This window comes from Nelumbo nucifera, chromosome 8 (genome assembly GCF_055504915.1).
Source record: "Nelumbo nucifera cultivar China Antique chromosome 8, China Antique-T2T, whole genome shotgun sequence".
NCBI lineage: Eukaryota > Viridiplantae > Streptophyta > Magnoliopsida > Proteales > Nelumbonaceae > Nelumbo > Nelumbo nucifera.
The window spans coordinates 20,516,072-20,529,429 of NC_142656.1; the positions used below are offsets into that span (position 1 = coordinate 20,516,072).

The 13,358-nt window shown below is 35.2% G+C and overlaps 1 protein-coding gene across 1 annotated transcript; it reads right to left on the bottom strand.

Moving 5' to 3' along the window:
* Positions 1 to 6,163: 6,163 nt before the first annotated feature.
* Positions 6,164 to 8,824, bottom strand: NIP6;1 (NOD26-like intrinsic protein 6;1). Its single transcript, XM_010277444.3, has 5 exons — positions 8,349 to 8,824; positions 8,009 to 8,233; positions 7,729 to 7,923; positions 7,530 to 7,591; positions 6,164 to 6,878 (listed from the first exon to the last, which is right to left on the bottom strand). Exons 1-5 carry the CDS (start codon positions 8,679 to 8,681, stop codon positions 6,677 to 6,679), a joined length of 1,017 nt encoding a protein of 338 aa, XP_010275746.1. The 5' UTR covers positions 8,682 to 8,824; the 3' UTR covers positions 6,164 to 6,676.
* Between the last annotated feature and the right edge of the window lie 4,534 nt (positions 8,825 to 13,358).

Sequence of the window (13,358 nt, forward strand, 5' to 3'; positions counted from 1 at the left end):
TCACATTCTTATCTCTTGCCTGTGTAATGGTAGACTCTTAGGCTGACCAGTGTGAACCTGGGGTTTGAGTCTGAACTCTGAAAGCCAGCTACTATGTGCAAAAATAAAAAAAAAATAAAAAAAAAGAGGAAAAGAAAAGATAAAGGTTAGGTGATTAGGTCCATATATCCAGTCCACCCTTCGAGACCGATGATAGCTGGGATCAACATTGGTAATGGCCTTTTGGCCCTTTTCTACATTTTTTATGTCACGACGGGATGCTTGTTCTTGCAGAATATGTGCAGAGTTTTTGCTTGCAGGAAACCCGGGTTCTTTTCTGTCGGCGTACATTCAAATTATACGTGCATTTCTATTTAGTCTTTGTTTGGTTTATGACAAAATTATTGAAATTGGGAAAGTTGTGCATAATATCCTCAAGGGGAAAATCTATGACGTGGGAAAGACAGTATCGGAAGAGACGAAGAGTTTTGACCAATCAAAACTCAACCATGAATTTTGTTAAACACCACCTGATTGGTTAAGACGTTAAGACGTTTATGATTTTAGTTGATTGGTCAAAAGATTTTCATATTTTTCCGATACCATAGTTGAAACCTTTCTATGAAATTACTTTACAGTAGGGATGGCAATTTTCTGTCTTTACTAGTACCTGGCCTCCCTGATCCGATCAGGTTGGATATGGAGATTGCTTTGGTGGAGACGGGATAAATTCAAATACTCGATTGTGGATGGGATGAGAGTGAAGTCCCCGATTGGAGACAAGGATGGGTGCGAGGTCCTTGACCCAACCTAATTGTAATATTTTAAATGTTTTTTAAAATATTTTTTGTATTTTAAATTATATATATTAAATATTTTAAAATATTATTTGTATATATGTTTTAAATTGATTTATATTCATTTCAACTCAAATAGATATTAGTTAAGTGTTAAACTAATTTAGATTAATGATTCTTTTTCCTTTTTTAAGTAAATCCTTTTCCAATGCAAACCTTTAGGTTATGTTTGGTTTGAAGGAAAAGGTAGGGAAAGGAAGGGAAAGACAGAGAAACTAATACAAGGTTTGTAAAAGTTTCTCTACCTTTCCCTTCCTTTTCTTCCATTTTCCTTCAGACCAAACATAGCTTTAGTAAAAATAAAAAAGGAATTCAAAGATTCAGATCTTGAAGGAAAACTAGTCACCATCGGGAATCGTAGATGAAATTTCATTTTTCTCCTTGAGAGGGATTGGGGTTGGGGGCAAAGAGTTAATTAGAGGGTGTTTGGTAACATGAATATATCATGGATGGGATTGTTTTAGTCCTCTCCATGATAGAATGCGATGTTCCGATTTATGTGGACAGTCTGTCCATAAAATAGTATGGATAGGGATGGGCCACACCCCAATTTATTTCTCATGGATGGGCCACACTATGACGCAGACAGTTTATGGAAAGGATTTGGTGTGATGCACTTGTGTTACATTGGTCCAATTACCTTTATTTTATTTAATCTTTAACATATTTTCATTTATATTGAAATTCTTTTTTAAATTGTTTATTATTGAAGATAATATTATAATGATTTTTCTAAGCATTGAACCATTTTTTATTAATCAAAATGGTTTTATACTTTTATATAAATTCATCTTATATATATTTTATCCCTTAATAATTGACATAAATGACAAATGTATTTATTTTATATTTATTAGTAATTATGTATTGGTGTTTTTTTTATCCATATTATTTTATATCATTATTCTAAATTATTTTTGGCTTAAATTATGTTTTATTTCATTCATGATTGATTGTATAATCCACAAGCTGCATGTGAGATGTATGGAATCAATAAGTGTAGCCCACAAACTGTCTATCCCTCGTGGGTATAAACAATTTTTATTTATAGTTCAGAACAACTTCAGTTGTGTGGTGTGGATTAATCCTTACCATAGGGTGTAGTTTAGATCAGTCTATATCCATCAATTTCTCATCCACATTACAAAACACCCCTTTAAAAATTGGGATCGAAATTTGGAGATGAAGAATATGAACTCTACCCAAACCAGACCCGTTGCCTTTCCTAACTTCTCCATTTCAATACTTTTCTTAGAACCCAAATAAAGAGTGAACCAGGCGATGTTACGGGCGGTAGAGTCTTGGGCGTGGGACTAGGGTTCAAAGCATCGATATTCACAGTTTTATTAGCTTTCAATTGATCCACCATTATTTTATGCCTATTACTACTATTTAACTTTGATAGATGCCTCTAAAAGCTATCATTTAGCATATTGCTTGGTACAAAAATTGATACCAACTAGTGAATGACCCATACTAAGGAAGTTAATTACATATATATATATATATATATATATATATATATGAATAAACATTAATGATTTTTATTATCATTTTTTATTATTATTTATAAATTGTCATTTTTTATGACATTCATACAGTCTACGGGTCCACATAAATTGACCCTTATATGTCAAACCCGCAAAATTATACGGGTTATTAAATTCAACTTGAACCGTTTATTACATTAATTTAACCATTCTTATTCTTATTATTAATTTATTTTAGTATTTAATTTAAAATTTTTTGTTATATAGTAACAATAATAACTAAATTTGTAATTACTTAAAATAAAATTTTCCAATCGAGTATAATTATTATATAATAGATTTATTAATTCATATTTTGCATTTAAGAATAAACATTAATGATTTGGCTTAACAATTTTAATGACTGTTAATAAATATTGAATCTTATTTAAGGTTTAATTACTGTATTCGGTAATTATTATGGGGCATGCTTTGAATAAACATTAATGATAACTAATGATTGTTATTTCGTTTTTTATTATTTACTTAATTAAGTACTTGATGATTGTTATTATTATTAATTATTTCTATAAATAATTGATTGTTATTATTATTTACTTAATCCAATAATTTTCAGCAAGTAATTATTTGATTTAATTTGAATTATTTCATTTTTGTAATTATTTATAATAGACATTTAGGGTAGGCTCTTTATTTGATTTAAGAGACTTACCATGTTTTATCTAGACAATGACCTCATACTAAGTAAGGGGCAACTATAGTATCATTTAATTTGAAATTTACTATTTAACAATAAAAAATCAATGTCCAGTTGAGCAACCCACCCCCAAAAAATTATCAATAAGTTTGAAATCATTAATCTATTTAAAAAATAGTAAAATTATATGGATGCTTACAACAATATCACCAATACTGCTTAATATTTAGGGACATATGAATGGATAAAAAGCATTTGAATGATATCCATTCAAAGAGTTGCTAAGAAAAACAATCAATGCCAAACAACATTTGCAGATGCATCCATCATCTAAAGCAAGAGATGAAAAATATATGACTACAATCAAATCATCATCATGTATGGCTACAATCAACTGATAATATAATCAGGACTCCAAAGCCCATCCAACAGAGGAAACATGAAAGAAAAGAGAATAATGGTGCCATCCAAAGTATGAAAGTCACCTCCAAGGTAGGTGGTAACACTTCTTTTGCTTAATCATGGTTATTGATTTTAAGTCTAAGCTCCCCACAGTGCATGTAGACTGGCTAGAATTTATCTTTAGGAAAAAAGTAGGGAAACATGTACATAACCTAATGGTATGTTTGAATTATGGGATTTGGAAGATAGAAATAGGAAATGTAGGTTGAAATTATAATTTTAGGCATGTTGATGTGTCAAATTCAAGTCAATTAGAATACTTATGGATTTTTAGTTCATTCATTTAGTGGTAATTTGATTTTTTTTTATTCCATGCCTTTATTGAGTAATATAGAGTAATAATATATTAATAAATATGGAATCGGTAATAATAATAAGTATATAATTATTATTATTTACTAATATTATATTCTTATTATGTGTGTATTGATTTTGAAATAAGTAATATTAAATTATTATTATTTATTTTTATTATGAAGTAATTAATTTGTTATAATTATGATTTTTAGTTAATTCCTAAAATAGTAATTGCTTTTATAATTCTTTTAGTTTAACAATAATGAATAACTGAAAGTTTATAATTTAACTTTCACTAAATGAAATATTTATTGAAGAATAATAATGGTATTAATTATAATTACTTATAATAATAATAATGTAAATAAGTAACACTAATTATATATTTACAAAATAACTAATATGAATTAATATCAAAATAAAATGATTATATCCCAATTAATAATTAACATTATTAAAATACTTATTAAATATCATTAATTAATTAGCATTGTGAAGTAATAATTATCATTGTTATAATTAAGGAATTAATTATCAGTAAGTAATTATAATTAATAATTAATTTTTATCAGAAATCATTATTATTAGTAATAATTAATTATAATAATAATATAATTATATTAATTAATATAAGTATTAATTATAATTATTAGACTTGCCAATGGAGGGGGCGGCTCAATAGGTATTAGCTGAACCATGCAGCACACAAATCGGCCAAACATGCGCTTTCTGTTTCTTCTCTTTTTATTAAGGAGTCATTTGGCAAGTCTTTTTTGAAAGATTTATTGTTTGACAGTCAAAAGACGATGTGAGCTTTTGCATCAAGATCTTAACAGCTTGAAGACCGTTTGGTTAAGGTGCATATGTTCGTGTATCTTTCCGCGCAAAGATGAATTGAAAAAAAAAAGGTGAAAAGCTCCTTTTCGAGTTTCCCGAAAATAGCCCGAAATGGGGTTCCTGTGTCTTTTAAGGGCTGCGGCTTTCAGCAGCTAGATCTTTTTCCAACCAAATAGGAAAAGACCAAAATGCAAGCTGCCAGGCTTCTAAAAAGCCGGCAGCCTGTGCAAAAAGACACGCCAAACGGGTCCTTGGTCTTTGCCCCCTGAATTTCTTATTGATACTTTGTCTTCAAATTGTAATATTCAGCAAGTTTCTTGATGAAAGTAAGCTGTCATCACTCTGATGACAGGCTTGTTTGCCTTAAAAAAAAAGTACATTAGTTGGTTTGTTCTATAGGGAGATGGATCCAAATCCTGCATAAATGTGGTGCACTACTCAAATGTCCCCTTGGAGGATTTGCAGTTATCAACAAATACCAAAAAAGGATAAATTGCTAAAACCTCCCTCGAAGTTTTTGGTTGTTGCTAAAACATTTTTTAAAGTTTGAGAATTGCAATCACCTCTCCATAAACTTTCTGACATAGTTGCAATTAGACTCCCTTTGTTAGATTCTTGTGAAAAGAGACATAAAATATCCAAAATACCCATGCAATTGCTTTTGACTAAAATGTTTATTTTCCAAATTTTCTTTCATATGAATCGCCAGCTAAAACCCTTTCGTTTTTTTTGAATTTTATTTGTTTACCAAATTTTCTTTATAAAGTTTGTATTGTTTTTTTTTTCTAAAAACCAGCCTCATAATAATTGCATGGGTATTTTGGACATTTTTGTACCCCTTGTTAGAAGATTTTAATAGAGGGGGTCTATTTTGTAACCGTGTTAGAAAGTTCAGAGAATATAATTACAATTACCAAACTTTAGGAGAGGTTTCAGCAACGGCTAGAAACTTCAGGAGAGGTTTCAGCAACTAACCCAAAAAAATTAAGAAACAATAAAGACTTAAGAGGCTAGGGTTTTTATTTAAGTAGTGGATAGATTTTATTAGAGACCATTAAGACCAGAAGGGAAATTTTGATTTTTAATGATTTAATTTAAAAAATAACTAATTACATTTGTTAAGAATGAGAGGAGGAGATATGTATGAACACTGTGGTGAGGGGACCTTCAACTCCCCTCTCTCCTTACCCCACAACCACCAGGCTAAGGTGTATGTACATGAAGCTTTAAAACAGCTCAAGCTGTAGTATTTATTTTTGTTCAAATAGCCTAAGTTTTCTCATTTCGTTGGTACTTCCTTTGTCCAAATGTAAGGTATTGATAAGCTGACAAAAGGAATACCGGGGAAGTGGGGATTTCTGACAAGGAACCCTGCTCTCTCTCTCTCTCACTCTAAATATGATCCATTCGTTGTTTCCATTTTAAATAGGGAGATTCTCCGTTTTAAATTTCATAAGCATCTTGCTCATACAGCTCTGCCACCGTCCAAAGTCTAATACTTTGACAAAAGAACCATTTCTCATAACCCCAAAATATAAAATAAATCAGATCTCATAGTACATATTGATTACAATTTCAGTACAACAATAAACTACATAGAAACAAAACCCATGTTATTTACAAAACTGCTAATTCCCTACAGATGTGCTTGATTTGAAACAGAGGGGGAAAGGGAGGGATTACCTTTCTCTTGCTGTCCCTCCCTTTTCTTTCAAACCAAACACATCCTAAATTTACATGATAAAGAAAGAAAGAAAGAAAAGAAGAAAGAGAATAAAAACTTATCACCACTTTATTCTTTTCCAAATTCATCACTTCTCAACCTCTGCCCAACTTGATCAGTAAATCTAACTAGAGTTACCATCTAACAAGGATCAACTCTAAAATCACTGTCTCCCTTTCTTCTCCTGTCTACTAAGATCTATAATTCTACAGTAGACAAGTATTCTACCAAAGTGGACATTTTTATCTTTTGTTCTGTCTCTGGTGAATTCATCTTATGGCATCTTTCTTATCTCAGTTATAAGTGTACAACTTATACAGATTGCATTCTCTGGTCATCTCCTCAGGCTCCGGGCAGCTGCTGGCTTATCCTGGGTGTCACTGTCTTCCGGCAACTTGACAGCAGAGTAAGCACCTGCCCCACATAGTGCCCCAAGGATGGGGGCTGTGAGGTAGACCCAGATGGCCTTGTAGTTGTTTGCAGCTATGGCTGGCCCCAGAGTTCTCACTGGGTTCATGGAAGCTCCAGTTGTCTCCCTGTACCAAAATATGAAAACGGGAATCAAGGAGAAAACTCTGCAACATGGGAATTAAAATCACTGACACAGATTTTTAGAATGATCTGTTCAAAGTTATTAAATGAGTCGTCTTATCCATGTTCTCTTGATGGATCTCTGAACCTCTGTCAGCCACATATGGGTGAATGACAAAACTGATATCCAGAGTTCAGAGCAACCAAAGTCGCTTCCCAGTGGTTGATGTTTACTGATTGGATCTCATTGGAGGATGAGAACCAGTCTGTCAGACAGACCGAATTGAATGGTTGAACCGGTGATGGTGATGATCCTTCTGGGTCCCGGTCTGACATCATTGATCAGAACCAGAACCACATACTTAGCAGAGGCCTGCTGCATAGAATTAGAATACTCCAAGCGGAATACTGAGGAACTCCGGATCTTCTATGGGAATTGGGAGGTGGGAACCGGAGGATACTGGGCCAATCATGATATTGGCCTACGTGTATGAAGCTGATTTCCAATATTACGTAGAACTGTAGAGGATTTCCAAGTTCTAACTCATCACAGTGAGGGGTTCAGGGTTGTAGCGTAAAGAGTTCCATTCTTATGCATGAAGAACTGTAGAAGATTTATTGAAACCAGAAGTGTAAATTGGAAACTTGTGATATACCCTGCAATCAGTATGTTGAGCATGACAGTTGCTCCAACTGCAATTCCTGCGAGCTCTCCCACCTGCATGTATGAAGAACCATTGAAAACAGCACAACAGCACAGAAGTTTCCAAGAAAAAGCAAAAGAAAAAAGCTCTCTCTCTCTCTCCCTCCCTCCTCCCTCTCTCTCTTCTCAATTTCAGTTTTCAGCACACTTACAGCTCTTGTATCAGTGGCCACAGCTGTAACAACGAACATGAGGTTGAAGGAGATGATGAGCTCTAAAGCAAAGGCCTGGCCGTAGCCCCCAGAAGGAATGGTGACTCCAGCTCCCATGATGGGGTGGAAAATCCCCTTGAGTGCAAATGCAGCGCACAGAGATGCCATCACCTGTGCTGCTATGAACATGGGTACCTGCCAAAATAAACATTTATAACTCCAGAAAACTTTCCACAAGGAACCAGAAACACAGAGCTGTGCTAACTAGCTACTACAATACATGTTTCCATGGAAAGTGTCTCAGTGCTGCAAAGGCAATGGTGACAGCCGGGTTGAGATGGGCGCCGGAGATGTGACCAGTCGAAAGTATGACTATCATCACGGCGAGGCCTGTGGAGGCCGCAAGGCCGAGGAGTGTCTCCGATCCCTGTGTCTTCTGGTTTACAATGCCGGTGGCTGTTCCTGCAAAGATGAGTATGAACGTGCCTATGAACTCTGCTCCTACCTGGGTTCATCTCCACAGTAGTGGAATTTAGAATGAGTCAGTCTTCATTAGTTATAACTTTTGATCAAGTTTTTGATAAAAGAGCTTCTGTGTTTGTGTGGGGCTCCTCTCTTACCTTTCTTGCAAGAGAGACTAGAGGAGGAGGTATTGAACAGCTGACACCACCCAAGCTTCCTTCTTCCATGGCCCATGCTTCTACACTGAAACACCTGCAGCTCTGAAGAAGGGATTTTCTAGTGTTCCTACTTCTATCTGCCTTGAACCCACCAAAGAGAGGAGCCCCAGGTGTGCCTGGAGTTGCAGGAGTAGAAGGAGCTGATGCAACATCTTCAGAGTCCACCATCAGTACAACACAGATAACACAGATAACACAGAAAAAAAAAAGAGGAAATTTGGTTCCTTCTGTCTTCTTTGTATTTGTGAAGTGGAAGGGTTCGGCTTTATACATATACTACTAAAGGGTTGTTTGACTTGAGAATCCCAAGAGAAAAAAGAATAGAAAAGTGGTACAAGGGAAAAATATTGATGGGTAGAATCGAATTTGGCATAGAGGTTTGTGGTGGAAATGGTTGGTATAGGGCACTTGTTGAGCTTCAACATGAATCATGGTTTTCCTGTCTCCTCCACTAGGTGTCGTACTCATCCATAAGTAATGGAAAAGACCACTCACACAAGCTACTATTTTTGTCACAAAGAAAGAGAGAAAGCTTAACTAGAAGCAATTTATAAAGCAAAAGCCACTCACAGACAGATGTGAGAACTTGCAAATAAATAGATCACTTTGACAGCTACTATGCTCTGGTCACTAAGGCCACGTTTTTGAGAGAAATAGTAACAAAATTTATGAAATACTTACCTTCAACTTCCACTTTATAATCTCTCTCTCTCTCTCTCTAAACTGGAAATGCATCACTGTAGGGGGTAATTGAAGAATATATAATCAAACTGACAATACCTCAATTGGGGGAAGATCAGCATATTGGTACCTCCTTATGTTGTGCCTAAAACACTGGATATGACATATTTGTGACCCATTGATGATCCCTTAAACAGGGGCTTATCAAACAAATTTAAAGAGAAAGCATGATAGAAACGCCTAGCTAGTCATTGGTTGTTTGGGTCCTTTGCTATACTAATATGAAGTTCAATGAAGCATCACCTTAATTACATTCATCTAGGACCTTATTAGGACCATTGATATCTTTCATGTTTGGGAATCTTATCTCTGCAATGAAAGAACTATCACTCAAAAATACTGATGACCACCACTTAACCCCAAGTAGCAGTGCAGGACCAGGAACCTGCCTTCTTGAACAATTGAGAATTAAATTTCCTGAAACAGTCACAAATTTTTAGGATGCTCTCTTGCTCTAAAACAATATAAAATTGATTGAGCAAGAATTCTCTAAAGAAAAGGTAGCACAGATTCCCTTTTCCATGTGAACTTGATATACTCTCTCCTCTCTACCTCCCATGTCCCTTCTAATTCCAAAAACAAACAAATAAATAAATAAATAAAAATATTGATTTAAGCTTCAGCCTCTCCTTTTATTTTATTAGGTTATAGCTGGGGATGAAAAATCTTTGATCAGATACTACTATTCTAAATGAAAAGTCCTAAACTTTTCCACATTTTTCCTGTCATCAGAAGAACTTCTCTTACCTTACAAAGTTGCAACAACATGACTAAAATTGAGAGGAAATGATGGCATCTCTGTATAGGTATATCATTCTCACTTGAAAGGAAATGATGGCATCTTCCACTAGTTCAAAATGTTAAATGGGTGAGACTCCACCTTTCTATGCATGAGGACACCTTACCCCAACTACTGGGTTGGTTTTGGTCCATACTCAATGTGTGTAAGGGTGTCAATGCACCGGTTTTGGACTGGATTGGACAGACCAACAAGGCATATTGGATTGGACCAATTCAGTCTAAAATATTTATTAGATTGGATTGAACCTGGTCCGTCCCCAATAAATTTATATTGGATTCAGTTGGATTAAGCCAATATCTGATCCATTGATATAAGATAAGAATATAGGTGTCAATGGACCAGGTTTGGGTTAAAACCAACCTAAATTAAAATGGATTTGAACAGATGGGACAGTCCAGACATTGAATTGAACTGGTAAAATATGGTCCTAAACATTCATTGGATTGGATTGGACCTGGTCTATTTGTAATGGATTCACATTGGTCTGTATCGGATTGGACCAAATCCAGTCCAATTGACACCCCTAAATGTGTGGTTTGTTGGCAAAAGAATGAAGAGTCCGGGACATGCTAGTTTTGGAAGGAACTAATACTAATTAAACCAGTCCCAGACCATCATTTCTAGCCTGGTCCCAGCACTTTAAACCATTCGAAACTTGATTTGGGATTCACTCGCAGCAGAAAAATAGCTCTTATAGACATGCTTGAGATGGCCAAAATGCTAGGCACTTGGACAAAAAAAATGGTGCTCCTGGGGTGCACAAGCCATTTCCCTTTTGGAAGGTTAGGGTCATGGTCATTCTCAATTCTCAAAGCACTGAGTTTAGTATATGTAGATGGATATAAACAAATTAAAGTTTGGTTTTGTAATGATTATTTTGTACTCTTACCAAATGAATTTTAGTTGTGATACGTACAAACACAAATCTCGAGATTCAAATATATCTTTTTTAACATTGATCAACTTCGAGTGCATTGGATGCAAACTTTTCCCTCATTTTGAGTGTAAATATGTCTTAAAATGTGTATTTGCTGTATTTTTCAAGACATAAATACACTCTCAAGTCTTACCAAATACTATCAAAATTGAACCAGCCAGAGTGTAAATATGCACTGAACTGGCATATGTAATCTTCCCAAACAGAGTCTTAAGAACTTTACCTCAATTTTCGGTTTCTCTCTTGATTTCTATTAGGGGTGTTCTTTTTCCGGATTTTGAGAGGGGGGAAAGTTGGTCAATGGGATTTTGATTCCCATTGACCAAGAATCTCATGTTCTTTTTTCAGATTTATGTGGGGACTAGGGAAAATTTATTTTCTTGGGTATCATTTACCAAGAAAAGTGATACCCATCTCCTAGGTGGGTAAATAACTTTCCCACCTTGGGAAAAAGTTGCCTATACTTCAATGGGACAAAAATGCCCCTTGTAATAATGGATTTTTATGACTAAAATGGCCATTGTCTTGTTTGCATGGGAAATAAAAGAACATGGGTAAATGCATTTACTCGGGTAAATCTTTCTTGGGAAACACTTACCTGGGTAAATGCATTTACCCGGATAAATAACTTACCAAAAAGCGAATGGGGCCTTAAACCAAACACATTTCATTGTGATGAACACTTGTCACAGGCTGGATGGAAGTGTGGTAGATCAGCTAGACACTTGAAAACCATGGGGATGTTTGGAACTGTGGCCATTTTTCAAAGAAACGGGCATGTCTCGAAAACTTGGCGTTTCATGCATCGGTGAACTATTTTCTCCAACGGTTGACTGATGTGTATCCTATGTAGTGCTTACCTGTCAGCACATACATAAAAAACGGTGATGAAAATCACCTTACTAAACAGTATATTGTTGTTCACTCCCTACGTGATAGAAGCATTTTTTTTAAAAAATAGGTCTTAGAAGTATGGACATTTTTTCTTCAAAATCGATCCAAAAAGCACCCACGCTTCCAAACAAACATGCATGTGATGAAAAGAAGAGAGAAACCACCCGGGATGAAATCATTACATATTTGCATGATACACCCTTTTATTTTCTTGGCATTTGGAAATGTAAGCCCGTCATCTAGAATGGACTCATTACATCAGCCATGCACGCGAAGTGAGAGTGAGAGATGCTCCACGTCATCCATACATGTATGCAAAGTGAGCGATTGAAGTGGTTGTAAGGGTGCAACGTGACCAGATTTCCTACTCATCATCTCTGCCCACCCCCTTGGGCCCTACCCACGGTACATTACAGTTGCACATCTCACAATACAAGATAGAGATGTGTGGCTGCAATTCAAGGTAGGTAAAGAGTTTTGAGCAGGAAATCCGGATTAGGATGCAACTTGGATGGACTCGGATTGGATTAGGGTGCAACTTGGCTGCAATTCAATGTAAAATCTTAAAATCAGATACCCGAGTGGTTTTTATTGGTCAAACAGCCCCAGAACAGCCATGAAGTTCAGCTAATATAATTCAGACCTCATAGAAGTCTATTTTGAGATCTAAAGAACTGAACTAGTCCTTGATTTTAATGCATTGTAAATGTATTTTGAAGAAACAAACATTCAAAATTTGAATCGACAGGGGATTGAACTAGCAGAGAATGACATCATTCATTCTTCAAGCATCCCAAAACCCACTTAGCTAGTGAACTAATATTCCCAAATTTGAGAGTCTCAGAATCAAACCCAAAAAAGAAATAAAAAAATTATCGAACCATGAACCTGGCAATAATGGTATTGATGCATTTATCGTTGCGAGCGTAAGGTATATATGGTGTAGTAAGTATAGACTTAGTCAATTGGATGGGTGTATTCTAATTTGGTTTGGGTTGATCCATGAAAGCCTGGGTTGGTTTATTCTAGAGAAATTCAGGAAACCCCAGACCCTGTCATAAACAGTTTGTGCACCCTTTATGCTTCCTAAGGGAGATTTACAGTAGAAAACAATTTAAACTTTGCTTTGCACAAAGAAAAATGGTTCTGATAAAGGATACCAATATTATTCCAGATAAGGATGAGGCAGAGATAGAGTTGATGTGGACTGAAAAACCGAATAATGGGCAAATTCATAGTAAATTTGTCTCTTTTGATGGATATAGACAAACAACTTGTGTTGGTTTCGGGTCGAGGTTTTATGCCATTGGATCCAAGCTGATTCGGCCCAACTTGAGCCTGACCATAGATGTCATGTTTGCATATATTATCATATCTTTATAAGTATTAATACTAATATATAGAAGGCATCCAAAATCCAAGGTATATGTATGGAATAGTTTTGCCAGTTTGCTTTAGGGTTGCAGTTTAGCCTCGACTCCTATTCAGCTATTCTATAGGTTGTTTTTGTTTGTAGTGTAAATTCAATCCGGGTGTAAATTTTGCATCTAGACTTTATTTATACGTTTTCTTTTGG